At 41.0% G+C, this 21,736-nt stretch overlaps 1 protein-coding gene across 1 annotated transcript in view; it reads right to left on the bottom strand.

The window, feature by feature from the left end:
• LOC306735257 (protein kinase C-binding protein NELL1-like) overlaps positions 1 to 21,736 on the bottom strand; it is a gene marked incomplete at its 5' end in the record, with an annotated part of 216,717 nt that overhangs the window by 33,619 nt on the left and 161,362 nt on the right. The window contains 1 exon segment of the mRNA XM_079216712.1: positions 11,198 to 11,320. Coding sequence (XP_079072838.1) covers positions 11,198 to 11,320 — 123 coding nt within the window.

Raw genomic sequence — 21,736 nt, 5'->3', positions numbered from 1 at the left:
TTTTGTGGGCAGTTTGCAGTTTTATTCCTTTTAAAAGGGCACGTCGGACCAGTTCTACCAAAATGAGGAATATCTAAGGATAAGTACAATAGCTACTAGATCTAAACAGTAGAGCTTTATCAATGAAAAACACGAGTGCTATGAGTTCCATCAAACGGTGCACGATAGAGAAGGAAAACTTAGTGCATTGGCCTTCATCACAAATGATAATGATAAACAAGGTTTACCAGCTGAAGTGTTGATGGAGCAGCAACACAATAAAGTATATTTCCATAGTCAAGGACAGGCATGGAGGTTGACTGCGCAATCATTCCACAGTTGGAAAATGGCAGGAATCCTTTAAAATCTATAAAAAAGAAAGTTTCTGTATTTTTACATTTTGAGTCAAAATTAATATGAACCTTGGAGTCATGACAAAATACTAAACTAATATTATGACTCGGCAAGAGTAATGTTTTTGCCAGTTACAGTTTTTAAAATATAAAAATCAAGTTAAATGAAGCCCTGGCTTTTCTGAAATGAACCCTTTCCTTGTTTATTGACCATCAATCCAATGAGGTCTTTGTCTGGGTCAAAGTGACACCGATAGATTCTAAACTGGCTTCATCACAAGATCACACAGATTCAGTAAAAACATATTCACCATACTTTTCGCATTGTAAGTAAGAAACAGGGAGGTCATGAGTCATTATCCAACAGTAAAAAACAGCATTTAGAAGTCCAGCGTTGAACTACGGTCGACACAGCACCTGCATACCTGTTAGGAATTGCGTCCCAACACCAAGTCGTTTGCTTCCACGATACCAAGCGAGCAAAAAAAACCCAACAACATGACTCTGAATGCTAAACCTGTCACTGTCGTCCTGACAGACGGCTCACGGAAGAGACGGAGGACAGATGAGAGGCGGGAAATAGACGGATGATGAGAGAGGAGAGAAGGCTAGTAAGACGATGGCGGTGACAGCTGCGAAATCTGCACTTAAAGAGGCGGCGGATGCAAAGTGAGTTTGGATACGCGCGTCTCCGGCAGGTGGAAGAACCATCAGGCGGAGCGGCAGCTGGTGTTACAGGCAGTTGAAGGGAACAGAAACCATCCCATCGTGCTCGAAGGAGACGAATCCCCGTTTCAGTTCTTTCACTTTGTCAACACGCAAACATCTCAAACGCACTAAACCGCGTTCCTGCCTCTGTGACCTCAGCTTTGACCTCTTTAGCCAGGCGGCACAAATACATGAGAGGTAATGAGCCAGTGTTGGAAAATATAGAGAAAAATACAAGTCTTGCAAGTAAAGTGTTATTGTAAAAAAGTACATTGTAACATGTAAGCAGCATTTCAACGTTGTAGCCGGCTGCATTACAAGTTTTTTCAGTAATTGTCTATAATGTTGGGTTTGATTAACTTTACAACAAAAGATTTTTCATAAACTAATGAAACTAATACCTTGCAAATAAATGTACTGAAGTAAAAGGATAAAGGAACATAACATTGAAATACTCTTTAACTTTGTGGCCATAATATATACAGTATATATACATATATATATACATATGTATATATATACATATATATATATATATATATATATATATATATATATATATATATATATATATATGTATATATATACATATATATATGAACATTTTTAAATTGTCTTGGTTCACTTTCTATCCTTTCTTATATCCTGCAGCTCTCTTGGAGGCAAATTGATATCTCCGAGTCTTCCTTTGATGAGCTGTGTGTGTGTGTGTGTGTGTGTGTGTGTGTGTGTGTGTGTGTGTGTGTGTGTGTGTGTTGTGTCTGGCCCTCCAAATGTCCTGCCTGGCAGAAACATTGCACTAATTAGCTGAATAGACCTGGATATCAGATTATAGTGTACACACACACACACACACACACACACACACACACACACACACACACACACACACACACACACACACACTAATGAGGTAGTGCCTGTCGTTCTCCCTGCATGTTGGTTCATGTGCATTTTATTGATATGAAAGCAAAAATAATAAAGTCATAGATCAGATCCTGACTGTGAAATATCAGCTTGGACAAAAGGACGACAACAACAGCGGCCAAATAATATTAATAGAGAGTTTTATAAACAGACATATGATCCATATCTCTGCATCCATCAGTGGATGGCTGGAATCATGGATCAGCTGATCTATATTTTTTCGTGATGTGAGGAAATATATATATATATATAAATATAAATATAAACCTTATCCTTTTAATGAAGAAGTTTTCAAAGTTGGAGTCAACTGTGAGCTGCAACTCCAGCCCATTTTTTCTTTAAGCCTATATTTGTTTTCATTTTGGCAAATGGACCACAAGAAGTATGCAGAATGAGCCATTAGCAGCTCCTGCTTGCAATGTACCCATACATGCAGAGACAAGTATTACAGGATGACTGTGCACTTGTTCACCCTCAAGCAAGTTCTTGAGTATCAGTCGCCTTTTTATTATTTCACGTTTTACACTAATTGCAGCTCACGCTTCACTTCTTGAGACTTAAATGTCTACGATTTGAAGTGTCAAGTGTTTAAGCCGCCGAGTCTCGTTCCAAAGACGAGCAAGTCGGGTTCTCATAAAAAAAAATTGAAACATGTGGCAAAAGTAATGGATTACCTTTTTAAAGTTAAAGCTGTTTTCCTCATCAAGTATTTTGTCTACTTTTCTATCCTCCTATCCTCGATAGGTGTGTGTGTGTGTGTGTGTGTGTGTGTGTGTGTGTGTGTGTGTGTGTGTGTGTGTTGCCTGCAGCCTGCCATAAATCAGTCAGGGCCCACAGATCTGAACTAAAGTGTTTTGGAGCCTGGAGCCTCTGGGCTTTGTGCTTTTCAGTCCCAGTCGAAACCCGTCTGTTTGAAAACATTTTTTTATTTATTTTTTTTTACGCCACAGCGATGTACCAGGTGAATTTCTTTATGTTATTAGTGCAGGCTGCAAATTAAATTCCCAATAATCCAGAGAACACATTTGGTTCAGAGCAAAATTTGTTTTCTTTGAATTTCCAGTTGATTGGACGAGGGAGCAGGCATCTAGAGAAATTAAGCTAACATGAGATGACGAGCATAACTTCATCAATAGATGAACTAATGCATTATTTATCACACACACACACACACACACACACACACACACACACACACACACACACACACACACACACACACACACACACACGGCCCTAGTGAGGCAAATATAAATGTATGGCGTGAAAGTTGTCACTTTCTTCAAGTATATGAATACTTCTTAAGTCAAAGTCTTGAATCTATTTTTACGGGGTGTCTTATGTTCTTATTCTAATACACAAAAGAGATTTGTATTTTCAGTGTTAACTAATCAAATTACTTTGTGTTTGTTAGAATGCGCCATCTTTCAATTATGAAAAAAAAAGAAGCAGCCCGAAATATGCTGATGACCATTAAACAATCTACTGTTATCTTACTGTGAACGTTTATGAGAGGAAGTGGCATTTTTTATATTCTGAAAGTAAGAAACAAAAGGCTGAGCGTACATTATTGTTACTGATGAGGTCCGCTCATTGTATTTTACTGTACGTGGACGTAATCCCCCCCAAACAAAGCCGACGCAAAGCATCTACTGATGTTGTGCTTTGTAGTCTGGAGACGATTGTATTTGCTGTTCTGCACATCCAAATCAAATCGGGGATGTTTTTAGGAGGTACCGATGCCTTAGATAGAATATTCGCTGGTGTAGAACATTAGTGGTTAATGTAGATTGAAGTTGTCTTTTCAGTACCTGATGCAAATCGTTTCTGGGGTTTCTAAAAGCCAGGACATCACATTCATCAAACCCTCTGCTAAGTCTGTTGAAAAGCTCATTTCAGAAGATGTGCTTTTACAGAAGGAGCCGTGAAAGTGCTTCTATGGTCAGCTTGTCTAACGGTCACTAAATGTGGGCTCACAGCCAAGTTGAAGTTCTTGTTCCACCTCTTCAGAACTGCTTTTAATGTATGCCTGTGTGCTCTTATTGTTTTTATTTATTTTGTATCTGTTTTATTATTCTACTTGTTTTATTGCATAATTTGTAGGACATTGTAATGTTGTGTAAAGTGACTTTGAGTACCAAATTAAAGCGCTATATAAATTAAATGCATTATTATTATTGTTAATTCGTAAGTGCAGGTCACAATAACATGGACTTCTTTCTCGTCGACAATTGATCGAAATTGAAAAAAATGATTATTTCACGAGAAAGAGTTAAATGTTGAAAGAAGGGTACATTTGAATATCATTTAAATATCATTTTCACGATATCAGTTCAACATTCGAATCCTTGATTGCAGAATCGAGTTTAGGAGCAGCAGTTTGAGTTCATTAATTGATACGGAAAGAAAACTTACAAGTGGAAGTCTTACAACAGACAGTTGGTAGGAGATTACCCAAAACACTGTGAAGGCTAAACACTGGGGGGGAAGTAAACACACCAATAAGGCAACAAGGCAGGATCGACCCGACACTGAAAACAAGGATACACACTGACAGCATACACCGGGGGCTCATCAACTAACAAAACACAGGCGTGGGAGTAAAGAGGCAGAGGCACGACAGGAAGTAAAACCAAACACTTTCAAAAATAAAACAGGAAACCAAACTATTCCCAAAACCCGATTGGTCCATTGCATTTGTAGTGCTTGTGCAGGGACCTGCCCACCAACCCACACACTGTGAAACAAGACGATCCAGTCAGTATTTTGAGAACTGCCTGGATCTGAAAACATGTGATTCAACAAACCATTCGTATTTGACGGCACATCTCCACCCACATTGCTTGAGAGCTCTACCTCTCGACCAGCTGCTGATGGAGCCTCTGCATCTGACGTGCTGGGAGTGACGATGTGCTGGCAGTGTACTTGGATTGGAGACTCTAGTCTGTATTATTGAGGTTTTGCCATCGTCTCCGTATCACACTGCATCACTGACAAGCATCTCCAAGTTAAACAAAGAGCGCTCTTTTCACATATTTAATACTGCGCTGGCACAAGACTGATGGGGGACAAAAACGAAAAAAAAAAAACACCCCAGATCAGATAGATTGAGGACAGCATGCTAGATTCCCGCCTGGTGTATTAAATTACATTACAAGAGTGGATCTGATAGAGCTGAACACAAGAGAGGATATTCTCTTTGCTGCATAGCAGCCACATCTAACAGTAGAGAACGGACTAAAAATAATTGCCTCAAATGATAATTGCTACAAAGCTTCAAAAACAAGTAGTGTTATTTTTTTCATCCCACATTTGCAATTAATCATGGCTTCATATACTGTGGTATTCACCCAATTAAATGTTGTAAAACACTCTCACCCTAAAAAAACACCCTCCAGCACAGAACTGCACAGCAGAGAAGCCGCTTAATGTGTTGTTCCTATCAAAAAGGGAATGAAGGGGAGCAATAATTATGTAAACAGAAAATTAAATGCTTCAGACTTGTAGGGGAAATGGAGGCTAAATCCAACACACCCACTTCTGTTTTCACCTCCCTGCAGCAAACCCCCCTCCATCTCTCAGAATGCATTAGCCTGGCTCTGGCTGCTCGCTGGTTGCAACATGGCTCCTCTGTGATTAGATCCAATGGCAAGATGAGGGAAGCGCGAGTCGATGCTTTTGTCCTCTGCCCCGCTGTTTAGACTCGCTACTCAAATCCTCTCTATTTAAAACCCCTTTGTCTATACAAACCAGTCCTGGGGAATGAAACGGACCATTAACAAGATTAGCTCACTCATTCTGCTGCCGACAAAAGGCTCTGCAGTGGGCTTGCTGATCATTAGGCTGGCAGCGGGAACAATGCCGATCTATAATCATATGCCTTGCTCCGATTGAACTATTGTGCCTTATGACATATGACATAACGGCAGATTTATTTATTCTTTTTTCCCTACAGGAGAAATGCAATAAAAATAAAAGAAGAGAGAGGAAAGGGGAGGAAGAAAAGAGGGAGTCTAACCCCTCGTTTCTTCTCACTTCCAGTCGGCCCAGACAATCAATAGCAGTGAAATGGTGTCTTGAGATGGAGGCCGCTCTTCATGTGGCCCTGCAATCATCCCAGTTACAGCAGGCCGTCAGGGGGCCAGCAGCCGGCCCACTAGGAGCTGGGTACTTGGGCGGACACGGGGCGACTCGGTGTGCGATTACCAAGTGCGTTAACAAGCGGCGGTTTACCAGCGTATTTGTGTGTAAAAATCTCGAAAGCGTATTCAATTAAAACATTCTTCATTTAGATCTGACGCAGGACAAATATCTATTCCCTTTTAAGGTCCAATGACAATACAAGAGATTTGAAGTCACAACAAATATAAAAGCTCTATCTTTGTAAAAAATCCATTCAAGCGTGGAAGTTTGCTTTCACAGGAAATAAGCGATCGTCACTCAAGGGCGCTCACCACCCGTTTAGCTTTTAACACGTCAAGTTAATCACACCTTTTTTTGGGGGGCTCAGAAAACTAGATTTTACCGTGTCTAGCGTGGAGTCATTGCTCGAGGCTGGGCAAACAAATTTTTCCTTTTTCCGCCTTATTAACATTCGCAGGGACAGGCTGTGGAGCTGCAGTCGCACTCAGACTAATTCCCTTATTCCTGAGAGAGCCGCGGTGATGTATGAGGGGAATGAGATGGGAGGCACAGGTCGATTGGCCAACACTGTCGCCATCACACGGTAATGAGATCTCAGGGGGAGGGGAAAATAGAGGCTGATTCCTCCAACTCCCGGCTTGCTTAATACTAATTGGCCAGAATGGGATAAGGTAAGATGTAGGAAGTTTTAATGACATTATTAAAAAAAGTCGAGAATTTCCTCACCTGCCTCCAACAAATATCATCAATGAGTAGGATTGACGCTGTCACGAGTGGTTTCCTCTCCACTGGCTGGTCACAAATATGTGGACGTGCTTATTAATGTACTAATCAGTATTTTGCTTCGGGGCTGACTTTTTCATTTCAGATACATCTTAATGTTACAGTATACGGCGATAAGTTAGACTATACAAGTTTTGGGGAGGCCCTTTTTTTCTGTAAATGAACAAGAAGAGCATTTTCCTTATTTGGTGCGCTGTGACTTCACTGGTCTCCAACACCTTCGGGATGAATTAAAGCCTCATGGCCCCAACATCAGTGGTCGACCTCGCTAATGCTCTCGGGGGCCGAACGCGAGTAAATCCTTGCAGTCGGGCTCCGAAATCTTGAGAAGAGTCTTCCCAGAAGAGCGGGAGCCGTGATAGCAGGAGATTAATGTCCAAGGCTCCGGGATGACATCACGTACACGGGTGTAACGTCCAGGCGCCCACGCACTTTGCTCTTCGTCTTCCTTCATGAGCGCGAATGGAGTCTTTCCACGCTATTTAATCATTGCCATGTATGCACATTTATGTAATTCGCATTCCAAACATTGTTTGAGACATCTGTCTCTCTCGCTGCTTTGCTCCACCATTTGCATATTGACTGTGATTTCCAGAGTGAAACATGTGGAGGTAGTGCTACGTATATTATCTGCAAGTGTGTGTGTGTGTGTGTAGCAAGAGCCTGGAATCAATCCAAAGGTAGAAAACTGTGTGGAAGGCACTTTGCAAATTGCATTGATCTCTCTCTAGACCTGCCTCCCACCTGCCTGTGTTCCAGAGGCGTGGGCAGTTGGACACACCTGTTTCTTTTTGTGGCTCTTTCCTCTATCAGTGTTTACCATCTGTCCTGCTTTCCTCTCTCTCTCTCTCTCTCTCTCTCTCTCTCTCTCTCCCCCCCCCACTATCTCACACAAGCATGCATACACCCACTTTTCCGTCGCTAATTATCGGTGTGACGGACATGCTTTCCCCAGTCCTGTCCTTCTAATTACAACATTATTAGTCGTCACGGCGATGAGCAGCAGTGCGGATACAGAACAGGATCCTAATGAGTGAGAAATCGTGGTGCAACACGGCAGGGTCAAAAGTAACCGCGTTGCTTTTTGTTTTTTTTCTAACGACCTGTGAGGCGATCAACATATCCACTAGGCGCTAAACTCAGCGATCCAGAGGACCGGATTTTGTTTTTTTTAACCAACGTTTGGGATTCTGAGGGCTGCAGTTTTTTCGTGATGGCTCCGAGGTCGACCGGGTCTCATCTGGTACGTTGGCTCCTCCACAGCAACCGAGATCCCAGGATTCAACATATTTTGCCGGACGCTTTTTTTTGTGAATCAGGTTATGGAATATCGAAGCCTAATTAGGCTTAATGTTGCTCCCATCTCTTGGACAGCGGCCAAGCATAAAGCACACGGTCATGAAAATCACATGAAAGGGATTCCTGCGAGCTCGTGGGATCTCTTTCATTACTAATTAAGCAGGAGGGCTGCAAATCAAGCCGTTACGTTATTAGTACAGACTGAACCGTGGCATTGATTGTTTGGGGAAAGTCTTGGTGAATTAATTATTCAGGTACTTTAAAATAAAAAAATAAAACATGTACTCTTAATTGTTAACTTAATTGTATACTTCATATAAGGAAAATCCATCCAGACGTTTATATTGTGCATATGAGAAGTGTGGCTTATAGTGTCTATGGGAGTAATTTGATGTGTGGAAAAAGTATAATTTTCATATAAGTATGCTGCCACTGAATCTCACATTTAGAGAAGATCCAAAAACTGCTTCATGAGGAAAGGAATTGGTTAAGGAGTTAAAATTGCATCAAATATGAATCTAGTATCAAATTCACTGACCAAATATTCATCTTTTCAAATCTAGATATGTTTATAGCTTTCAACAAAATTCAAAAATATCAAATACCACATCCAAGAAATGAAAATCAAAGATTGACATTCAAATGCTCAAAGTGGTCTTTGGATAAATGGCCAAGCTGAATGCTTTTAATGAGCGCTGATCTCTGCTAATAAAAGATTTTCAGGCATTTAAACCAATGTGCAACTGGATCCGAGATGAAACCAACTATGAGACCACAGCTTAAATTGTCCTTGTTATCTATTCTACGGTGCCCTTTTGACCATTGTGTTTCCCGAAATAGAGATTGCATCTCAGACTTCCTGGTTTTTAGTGTGTTGAGTGTTTCCCCTTCCTTAACCTCACTGGCTCCGCTGTAAACATGGCTGTTAATACCTAGGTGAACGGGGGACTCCAAGATGTTTCTCCAGCTGCGATAATGGACCCCGGGGATGTTTGCTGTACTCATCAGGGAGCTGGATCTGTGATGCTCCTCTGGCTTGTAGAAGCTGCCAACGCTCTAACGAGTCTCCTCAGACTCCAAAAGGGCCCCTACATGGACGGCTATCGACTGCCCTGCTTCATCATCCCTGAACCTGCAGAGGCTGTCCCACTGCGGCAGCCTTCAGTGCAAATATACAGTTGAATGTAGTTCATGCAGGACATGGCCAAGTGGCCACAGGGTCTAAAACTGGAGGTTGTGTGTGCACATGCAAGCGCACACACACACTTAAGAATGTCAAATGGTATGTAAACAGCTGCACAGCCCTTTCGGTATACAGTATATTCGATATTCCTCGGCATTAACACCAACATGGGGTCACTCAACTACAATGGAGAAACAAATGCCAATGCAAGTGCTTTCTGTGTAGCTGGTAAAAAAACGTTAATGCAATGTAATGTTTGTTTTATCCTCATTTTCACATTTTATTGTTCCATTTGATGAAGGAGCTGTTAAACACAGTGCAAATGGGAAATCATTAAACAGCAATAAATCCCTCTCGATGTAAATCTGTCATCAGATAACATGCAAGTTTATTAAAGATGCCACTTTGGTGCGGGCCAGCCAGTGAGAGCGGCTAGTTTGTGCCAATAGAAATGTTTATTGGCGAGACATCCGCATCGGCTGTGACAAGCTGTTGAAACCACGTCACATTTCAGTGTTGCACAGAAACAGCAGGATGTTTGAATCTTTCAACGCTCACGTTACACGGCAGCAGGCCTGTTTTTAGACACTATTGTCTGAAGCTGAAATTTTGAAATTGACCAGTATGGGTTGTCTGTCCTCAGAGAGTTTGGGAAATGAGCGCGGTTGACGTAGTCAAGTGACTACCGAGTGACTAAAGAGTCACGTACCAAGCGACTGATAATCAATCACATTTTCACTGGCTGGCCAATTCGAAAATGGCATTTTTAATAAACTCGGTGAGCGCATTTTTTATGTTATGACGGATTTGCAAACGTATTGCTGTTTAATGATTTCCCATTCAGGGGAAGCTACACCCATTGCTTGCAGAGCACAGCACGCAATTTGCATATATTCCACAGGGGCATCACACCTTCAATTTTGGATAATATACTAAAAAGTTATGAAACATTGCTTTAAAAGTGCTATATTTGAAATTTAGAGCATTATAAGCTATTTGCAATGTAAATATATAGTGGCTTCCTGTCAACCGTGCTCATTTCCAAGAGCTAACTAAGTGGTTTTGTGGCCTGAACCTAACTTACTGTGTGAAGTACATTTTTTCTAACTTAGAAAACTACAAAGAATTTATTTCAAGATTCGGAGCGCTGCGAAATAAATGAGTGAATCTGATATCAGTCTTGGATACAGGCATATACTGAATATGGCGGAAAACTAATCGGGAAAATAACAGTAATCGGGTTATTACAATTATAATACAGTGTGTAAAGGCTCCTTGTTAGCGGTGAAGGGTAAACGTTTCCTAGATGTCTAAAAACCTTCTGCGCTATGTTGAGCTAATTATCCATGTCAGAATGTATTCATTTTCGTTTATTGAGGCACTTTTCCAATTTGATTTAATCACAGGCTGTCTATTTTAATTTTCTGAACCTGACAACAAGTGCTTTAGATATCAGGCTTGAGTGCACTAAAAACACCATATAGGTCTATGTAACAGGCGAAATGGATGCTTTTATAAAATATGTACTGTGTTTTCCCATTTCCACACTCCTCCCTCCCTCCCTCTGTTTGTGTCACCTGGGTGGGGTGACCGGTCAACAGGGTGAGCACATGTGGAAAAAAACAACAGACTGAAATTGCTCCAGGATCAATTCTCATCATCTCCGCGGCAGCTGCTGCCTGGTTAGGTGATGTGAGGGTGGCGTGAACCAGACCGAGCGCGATGTCACGGAGCAGAGGATCAGCCACCATCAAAGGGTGCGGAGGACGGTTCGGGTCCGCATTAGTGTGTCTGGAGGGCGGTTCCAGGGCCAGGAACTTACCCCTGCAGATGGTGCCGTTGCCCACGTAGCCCGGCTTGCAGGTACACAGGTGTCCTCTGATGGTGTTGGTGCAGATGGCGTTCTCATCACACAAATTTTGGCCGCTTGCGCACTCGTCATGCTCTGAGGGAGAGATGGAGAGAGAGAGATTCCACAATCAGAATAGATGTGTGTGTGTGTGTGAAAGATAGAGAGGTCATTGAAAAAAAATTGGGAAAAAAGCTAATTTCTGTTTGAACTGAGCAGCCATGGAAATTCCACTGATGAGAGGGCAGTCAACAAGCTAGTTGGCTGAGAATATGAGCTCACAGCTGAGCTTTCCCTCCGTCAACAGCCAGCTTTCTGAACGGCCATGTTTCACCGGGGCAGCTTGGCACGTTCAAAGAGGAATTTAAAAGAATTCTGGAACATGAAAGTTACTTCAAATAATGTCCAAAAGGCACAGCTGCTTTTTTTTTTTTTGCCTGGATATACTTTAAAACCATCAGTGGGGGGGGGGGGTAAAGGTGTTAGTGGCTACATTTGATACATGCCAGGTGTGCTGACTGATTGCAGCATCAGCATCAGGAGTAATTAGCCTAATGATGTTGGCTAAGATACTGGCGACAAGCGAGACACAAACAGCATCGAGAAAAACATTCACCAAACCGTGTAAACAAGTTGAGCTTTCTCAACGCTTTCAGATCCCTGACAGTTGCTTTAACTTTTTCAATATGTCATTAAAAGGCTAAATAAAAACTCAATGTTGCTACCGAAAACCAAAAGGCTACGGAGATACCATGTGAGCAAGAACTGTAGAGATTTTTAATTGCTGAGAGAAAATTAGGCAAAATGACAAAAGAAAGCTCCATTATCTCCCCTTGTGAGTGACACTCCGAGGAAACACATCTCTGCTAACCAGCTCACCATGATCGCAGCTCTTTAGCACATAAGTGAGAACTAAAAGCACGTTTCATGAATACATTTCAGATCAGCCATTTATCACGCTTGCAGAAACACACAATGACGCGTGATTGTGAAAGAATGGATCAGGATTTATGCGACAAAACTACTCGGTTCAGGTTAGAAAACAACATCATGGTAACAAAATAACTTCTGTAAATAAACAACAACCACCCTGAACTGTCTTATGTCACTCACGTGACATGCGTGAAGTCAACATATATTATTGGTTTCACACGGGACATGAACAGCGGCTTCTGAATGAAAGTCCTGTATCCGTGGTTTGTAGAAAACCATTTGACATTTTTTGGTGTCAAATATAAACCCATTTATTTAACTTAATTAACACCACAGAGGGGAAAAAGGCACAATATAAGATTCATGTTAGTATAATATGATAGACTGTGATCTTTTTTTGCTTTCCACATATTCATACACATTTTCATTGACAGCTGATCAATGCTTCCGATCCAGTTATTATAACTCATCAAAACAATGCAACATTACGAAAGTCACGGCAGTTAGCGATGCATGATTAGTTTAAAAAGATGCATATAGCTGCAGTGATGCAAACTGAACCAATCAATTTACAGATCAGAGCATCAAATGAGCTAAATTATCTACGGCTGACGACAGAGAGCGACTGCAATTTTGGCATTTCTCTCCCTGTCCTCGAATTGAAAGTAACAGGGTCCTTCATGGGCTGGATAGATTCAATCTAGATTCTAGGACCATAAAATACTGAGACTATTGCATTAAATAAAACAGTGCAACGTCAGCAGTATGAAAATATGTGGCATAAATTTGTTTCATTCATGAACCACTGACTCACTAATAACTTGGTGATACACTACCCAGTGCTGTATGTACTGTAAATGTTCAGGGTCTTGTTTTATATTCTGCCCGGTACCATGAACTGCTCTCTTGACTTTTATACTTTTGCTGTTGGCTCAAGGCGAGAGGGAACGAGGGGTGTGTTTAGTGCTGCAGGCGGCGCTCCCTAAATAACCTTAAAGTGACCCAGACGTTGGTGTTTGGCTGCATCTGCTGAGGACCCCGGAGAAAGTTTAACATCAAATACTGACCAGGATCGGATTTACAATTATTAAAAAATAACTGAGCAATGTTTCACAGTGAAATCAAATGTTCATACGGACAAAGAAGTGCTTAGGTGTTGGGCTGGAGTGTCCTAGGAATATTTTAAAGGTCTATGAAGCGATTAGATTTAGATAAATTCCCGAAATGATAATTTTGCCAAAATATATGCCAAATATTATCTTCCATTTTGCCGTTCCCCTTCATCTATGTTTGCTTACGTTGATAGCAAATACAGGAAGCTAAGGTTACTTGTATTTGGTCATATTTTGGCAGAGATATGAATGTTTAGAACATACTGAGGATGCGAGAGGACAGCAGGGAAACAGATTATGCTGCAAGAGTGGATTGCCTATTGTCAATTAGATTTCACCATGTAATACCAAATGAATGTACATAGTGACCCTGAATAGAATAAGCGCTTCGGAGAATGGAATATGTTTTCCTGAGACCGTTTACTCCAGTCACGCCGGTTTTTCAACATGGCAGACAGGTCAAAAAGGTTCTCATTTTGAATTTCTCACAGTGAAATGTGTTTCTGAAAACATTTGAAGCCAGAAATAGTCGATACAGTAAAAGGACTCTGCGGCCGAGTTCGACCGTGTGATCGGAGTCCACAAGCTTCACGAGCACTGATTTGGCAGCTGCAATGGTGACCTCTCGTCTCTGATTGTTTTTTTCTGTGGTGGAATTGTGCAAACGCCATTAGCAGCACTAAAACGAGGCAGAGAAATTATTTTTGTCTTTTTTTTTTACAGATTATCTGTCTCATGCACTGTCAGGATATAGTCACAGTTTATGCAAATATGTCAACCACTTTATTTGAAGTTACCAATTGTAGCTTTAAAGCCCTGCATCAGCCTGCGGCCGCATGCTAATGACACTAAAAGTCAACATGTCATACAAAACAGTCGACTACGTGCTCCACTAATGAGCTGCACACTGAATGATCCCAATGAGGCCGCTCTGGGTTTGACCTGAGGCCACGACGAGCCTGCATAAGTGGCAATGCGCAATTAGAGAAAAAAGGGAATTCAGATGAAAAGGAACATAATTATTACAACATGAAATAATAATAATGGATCTCTCTGTTGCTAATGAATACGAGATTAATTCATTTTTGGCAACATGTTTATTGATTCACCACTTACTGCTGAGCTTATCAAACTGATTGAGCTGCAGTTAATGCATCTTCAATTCGAATCCGACATGATTTGAGATGATTATGAACAATGCGTTAAAGAGCAACCTTTGATGACGCCGCGGTGGGGATTTACAACAGAGCTGCACTGCAGCAGTATCGTTTTATCAAACCATGAACTATGTCTTCAAGTGCCAGTCAGGAACCGGCCCGAGGCGGCCTCCGCTCACGAGGTACACTCTCACTCAAACACACTCTTCATTAATATGCAACCGCTTTGGTGGGAGTCATGACTAATACATTCCCTGTAATTAATGAGTGGTGCTCATGAAGCCCTGCAGCCGCGAGGAGAAATTATTTAGCTTTTCTCTTCCCAAGGATTTCCTCCCCACGCCGATCTATAAAGTGGAGGTGAATGTCAACCGTGCTGGTGGGATGTGTGGGAGTTTATATGGAGGGATATGAAATGTGGGCTACATTAATGGTAGAGTAATAGGAAGAGGAAGAGTTACATTATAAAATATTCAGTGTGTTAATGTGCTGTGAGCTTATGGAGGGGAGTGCAACACAATCAAAAAACTGACGTCCGTGGCTGCTTATTAATGCTGTTTAATATCCGCTGGCCAATTTGAAATTATAGAGTTGGAAGCACAAGCGGACAGATGCAGTGGCTGGACTGATGGATAATCAGCGAAAGTGAAAAACTGCCAAGCTGAACAAGCAATAAATCCCCCCTCGAACATACTCAGGAGCCAGCGCAGGCAGCCCTCTGACCGTTTGGTATTTTCCCGCCCTTGAAAACAAACAACAATTGATGGCACAGATACGCACACACATAATCGACTTAATGATCACTTCTAACGAGGGGATCAGTAGAAAGGTTGAGTTGTACGCGTCGACCACTTTCCCATCTTTCTTCTAAGATAGAAAACCAATTTCTGATATTTTTTTAAATTCCAATATATTTAATTTCCACAATTCCTTTCATTTGGAGTTAATCAAGTTAGTGGGGCTTTGCATATTTATAGGATTAGTTTTTCTTCTCACCAACACCCACTGGCCATTCAAGGAACTGCATTTTAACGCGCCTCAACGCTGGCTTAAAAAAGCTGGACTGAAAAATAAATTACAACTCTCCCAGATTAATAAATGGGATGTAGGAACCATCAGAGATTTATAAAAATCTACCGGTTATAGAATTATTTTACAAGGGGTTCTTCGAGTGATGAATGATCGTGTCAATGAAAAGACATGACATTGACAGTAGCGAGCTCAGTGGAGATAACGACAGCCCCGTCTGAACATGCCGCCCATCACTTTCAGGTTTGGTCTTATTAGTGATGATTATAGAGTGATGCGGTGTCAGGCACGGGCATGTTGAGGTGACCGGGGTAATGATGCGTAATGACTGATCATCAGGACCACGGACAGCGGCCGCCCCACTCAGAATGGCCTCTGCACTGTCAACACACAGGGAGAACAAAGGCTAAGAGGAGGATCAGAGAGGTTATTTCTCATTTCATGGAATTACTGGCAAACACAATATGTTCTCCACCAATGAGGAATGAGGGGCAGCACAGAAATAGAGCTCTGTCCGAAATCACTCCCTAATAATGCAGACATGGACTCTCATACTGCACAAGTTCCTTCTGATTGAACACAAAATGCCTCATTTCCTGAGGAATTCAAAGTCTTTGAGTTGTAGTGTTATTTTTTCTCCTCCAGTGTATCTTCTTTGCATTTTGTTTCTGTAGGTGTGTCATGAAGCCTCGGGGTGAATGCTAATTTTCCGCTCAAGCTGAAACATTCCCAATGCACCAGCAACGATCGGCCTCCGTCTGCACTGCCTGGAGGAACAGTAATGAGCGATGTCCACTTGCCTCTTCACATCGACTTAGGATAAATTACTACGCCTGTAAATGCTCTTCATGTTCATGAATTAACGCCAAAATAAAAACAAGTATACTGAAACACAATAAGCTACACACTTAGAAATAAAGGCGCTAACTAGACCCATATATGGTTCTTTGGCTTGTCCCAATAGATAACCTTTTTCAGTTTTATAAATGTACCACCTGGAACCATTTCAGAGGGTTCTACCTAAACCCCAACAAAGGGTTACACGTAGAACCGCTTGTGAGAGGATCCACTTAGAACCCCCTATCTTGCGTCCACCCAGAACCCTTTTGATCCATTACCTTTTTACCTTCTAAGGGTGCTAACAAGGACCCACCACAAGAACCCTTTCATATTCCTAATACTTCCTCTATAACCTACCCAGGGTTCCTCATGAGGCTCTTAAAGGGCCGGGGCTGATGTGGTGCAGCAAGACCCACAAAACCTTTCGACTTTATTAAAACAGAAATTGCCATCACAATGTAAAACAAACTGTTGTATGAGGAATATGTTACATTTTGACGTGTGTGTGTGTGTGTGTGTCAACGTTGTGTTCAGTGTGCAAACCAATCACATCAAGACAAACAGCTGTTTTAAAGACAGCACCTTAATAATGGGGATGATTTTGAAGGGGCTGATTTGATTTTGAAGAGAGACTTTCTGCGAGCTAGGCATCTTTTGTAAAGAGAGCATAACTATAATGCTGTGAGTGTGCTGCTGAGGCTCAGTCATCCGTCCTAGACCTTTTAAAGCTCTCTCTCCACAGTAAATACTGCAACAGCAATGCCTCCACACAATACAATATGTTTTTATACCCCTTTTTGTTTGATTCATATTTTTGTTCTTGTCTCTTGGTTTCTTGTTTGGTTCTCCCATTACACATATTTCACTCAAACTGGATTGTCAATGTCAATTCACAGCGGGTTTTTTTATGTCACAGAGAAAACTAAACTGCAATCGGTGTTCATGTCATAGATATTACATTTCTTTTCTCATATTTCATCTGTTCTTTTTTTCAGCACTCCCAACAATTTGAAAGAAAAACAATCTCTAAAACCTGTTAAAAGAGACGAACTCTGTGTATTATGGGATCTATGAGTAAAACCAACACCTCATGATTCACTTTTACTTTGCATAATAAATTTCTAAAACATGTCCTCATCTCTTTAGCTTTCACATTGTCTCATTCAATGATGTCAAACAGAACACTTCAGTAATGTGAAGTTTAATGACCAGTGACAAGCCCATAAAATAAAAAAAAGAGCACGGCAGGATACTTTCTGTCTATATTTTCTTTTTCTTTTTTTTTCTGTGCTAATGCAAAGTTGTCATTTTCACTTCCAGCCTTGGCCTTGATGCTCACCTTGACGTGATGTGAACGCAGCAGAGATCTGTCCCGTGTCACTGGGGGGAAAATATTGATTGCCTGTCATAGCATTTAGCCTGGAGGACATGGATTTCCATAAAATTAGTTGGGAGAAGAATTCTGAATTTCCTCCAGTAATCCACCTGGAGTTCAAGAGGCTGTTTTATTTTGACCCGACAGCCAATTTATTCCACCTGCTTCTCAATACTATCGCATGCAAGCCATGTGTGTGCTGACAAATGAGAAGATTTCATTAATGCGGTTTTATTAAAACAAAGCGGGGCTTATTAAACGGCTCATGTCTATGCAGTGAAGCCTAGGGACCTTAATGTAGTCTGGTGACTTTTTAAGACTGCTTCTTTCTCTTTTAGGATGCAGATGTACTTCAATTTCCCTTCATCACCTATTTTTATCCCATGGGGATTATGTAGTAAAGCAGTATGCTCAAGGACCTATCATGGTTGGAGTAAAATATCATCTATTGCAGCTTTTGAAGACATATTTAAATTCATGCTTTACATCGTCATTGACCTCCGACTCCTCACTACTCTTAACCGGCTGATAGAATCTGCAAGTGTTCATCAACTGCTTCAGTTTGGACTATTTTCCGCTCCTGATTACAAATTGTTCCTCTCTATATTTACATGCTGAGATGAGACAATTGCAGGAAATGACAAATACAGCTAAAAGGAACTAAACGCACAGCAGGACTGACATTTTTGGTTCAGCAGAAGCGTTAAACAATCAACACAAAGAATGTTGTGAACACAGTTGGAGCAGAGCAACAGAAACAGGCTGTCTGCTTTAGCATGCAATGTTTTTTTTATTGGGAGGGTTTTGGTACTGTCTGGAAACGGCACGTATCAGAGTCGTAAGAGTGAACCAAAACAGTTAAGGTGTCGTCCCCAAAACCAAACCATCAAAGTAAAAGATGCTCAAAATGCTTGGAGCTGAAGGGGCCCTGAACAGTTGGGTTGGAATAATGCGTGGGTTTGATATTATGGGCAAAGTACAGCTTATACGAGTTGTTTTTTTAGGGGTCATATGGGTCATTTTTGGAAAAAACTTATGAAAGTATGGGGACTTGCACAGACAGAAATGGTGGGTGGCAGCGACAAGCCGATGCTGGAACTATACTGCCCAAAATTAAACAATAAATAAAACGAGATTCCACAACGATTTCATTTTCAGTACCAAATCTGTCTTGTTTTGGCCAAGAGGGTATTTTGATTTCTTTTAAAGGGTAAACAGACTTTTATACCAAAGTGCTTTACAATATACCTACGCATCAAAGCACACACATTTACAGATAATGTGGCATTATTCACAAGGATTAGCATAGTGAATAAGCACATTTTGCAATAAAATGGGGATCAGACAGGCAGGCAGGCAGGCAGGAGAAGCGCCTCCAGAAGAGAATTATGCAGTTACTGAGGTATTTCGAACATACGTGCTGCTATAAATATTAAGCATGGCAATTTAAAACACATGTGCTTCTCACTATGCTGCAAATATTTCCATTTACATCAGGAATTACCGCCACTTCTTTAGTGGCTTTAGCTCGATGTGCTTTATAGCATCCCGAGCACCCAGTTCATATTGTCTTCATGCGGCAGCAGCAGCAGAGCCTGCAATGTAATGCAATTTATTAACTTCCCAATGAAATATACAGCTCAAGGCAATAAAGATACTTAGGCTGCAATATACATTAATGTAAGCATGTTTCATTAATGTGCTCTGTCAGTGAACATCTGTCCCACAGCCACAGCGCATTATTATTCCACATGTCTCCGATGTGCATTGAGCTAGGAGAACAGGAAGACAATGCATCGCCGAAGAAGAGACAACGCGTAGAGAGAAAAGTAACACGAGGATAGACATCACTCCGTATGGTTGTACAGTCTGCTGACAGGCAGGAAGAAACACTCCTTACATCAAAAGATAAATATAAACACCAGCTCCTCAGAGCCATTCCAAATGGATGACCGTGAAGACTAGGAAAACTTATCTCCCTCCTTCCCAAACTGGGCTTGATGGGCTTGTTAAACCGGCTGGTGTCGAGCCAGCCTGACCTCCATTTTTGAAGAGTTAATGTATACGGGGAGGGTTGCCAGGGTTTCCAGGCTCGTCACACCTGAGCTCCATATTCATTACATGTATAATTGGAATTGGATTTGATTACATTTTCGTTTAACATATAATGTGTCTTCGGGGGGACGCAGCGCGTCCCAATGCTCGCATTTTGAAGAATATATGTAGCAACTGATGCATGAAATTAATGACAGCTTCTTTTGGTCAGCTGTAAAGCCGAGCCTGAGCTTATTGTCTATGAACGGCAGCTTGATAAGAAAATAAAAAAAGTATGTATTGATCAGTAGAGTGCAGATGAGGATAGAAGAGAAATATACATCAGAGCTTTAAAGGCAGCAGCGTGTGATGCGGCTGCTGTTTGAATGGAGGATCATCAAAACACTGTAATCTGCTTAATTTAAAACACAGTTTGAATACCACCATGTGGGTGAACAGACTAATGCTAAAAAAAAATCTATAACTTATTCTTCCCCTTGTTTCCACAAAGTTAGCTGGAGTTAGTCTCGTTTTAGTTACGTTTTTTTGAGATGTCAATGTCTTTAATTTCCAACCTCTTCATGTGTTGGGTAAAATGTTTTAACTAAGTAACTCACGGCTTAATTCCACTCAAACCTAACAAAAAACAAATATATTTTGTTTAAAATCAAGAACAAAAAGGGTCATCAATGCCGAACAATTGTTTTTCACACGCATGTCTGTAATGCATTACCGATTATGCATCGCAACCTGCTTATAAGAATGCATAATTATAGTCAGAAGCACTTATAGATATTCACAATACTTTAAGACAACAATCATAACACATTATAAAGGGTTGTATAATGACTATGGTCAAGTATTAAATACTTAATATGTTTTTGACTTGCAAGGATCCTAGTGAATTATAATTCCTATAGTTATCATGCAATATAATCGTTCATTATAATCTGTGTAACGTGATAATAAATTATTTTAAGTGGTCAATGTAGCTTGAAGTAAAGGGAACATTGTTTTACTTAACAATGATCACTTAGAAGAATGCATGATCATTATAATACGCTTATAATTACAAATATTCAGTGCAATACGTAGATTATATTTAAGGTTGGGTACCGAGAACCGGTGTCAATATGGCACCGGTTCCAACACGTCCGGTACCTACCGGACCGAAAAGCAACGCAGATTTCGGTGCTTCCTTCCGGTGCCTGAGAAATTTAAATACTTTTTTTTTTACACTACTCTGTAAAGTTGCACGGTGTATAGATACTAAAAAGGTAGCGCGGTGCCCGCACGCTAAACACGATTATTAAAATAGCTCAGATCAGAGCACACTTGCTGCTCTGCTCTCTGTCTGCCTGCATGCAGAGCGGGGCTCGAGGGGGCGGGGCTTCCAGCGCTCACACACACAGTGCGCGCACACAGAGATCGCTGGAGACACGAGCACGAGCTTTTGAACGTCCATCCTCGGCTTGCTGCAACAAATCTCTCAAGTTGATATTAATGGTGACGTGCAGTCCAGTAAAGCAGCAGTTTGTAGAATTCAACAGTGTCTGAGTTCTGTTGCACCAGTCCAAATCAGGCCACCAGATGCTCGTGTCTGTTTTTTTGAAATATATATTGTTTATAGTTTGAAGTTAAAAGGTTTGAAGCTGCAGTTTGAAGTTAAGTACATTTTTTATGTATTTATTTATATTTCTAGTATACTTTAAAACAGTTAATATATTGTTCAATTTGAAGAAAAAAAATTGCCTTGGCAATAAAAAAGTATCGGTTCAGGCACCGTTTAGGCACCGGTATCGTTTTAAAAGTATCGGTTTAGCATTGGTATCGGAAAAAACCCAAACGATACCCATCCCTAATTATAATGCAATATAAGTATGTTTATAATGCAATACAGACAAGGGTGTTCTAGAAAGTATTACTAAAATGTACTGAAACTTCTGTTTGAATGTATGCCAACAATCAGGAAATACCAACATGTTTGTTGGCCAGCAACACTGGCCCAAGAATATGTAACAGTTCTTACACG

This window comes from Taurulus bubalis (genome assembly GCF_910589615.1).
Source record: "Taurulus bubalis genome assembly, chromosome: 4".
Classification (NCBI taxonomy): Eukaryota; Metazoa; Chordata; class Actinopteri; order Perciformes; family Cottidae; genus Taurulus; species Taurulus bubalis.
Note: the sequence above shows the minus strand (reverse complement) of the source record. Positions and strands in the feature narration are given on the sequence as shown.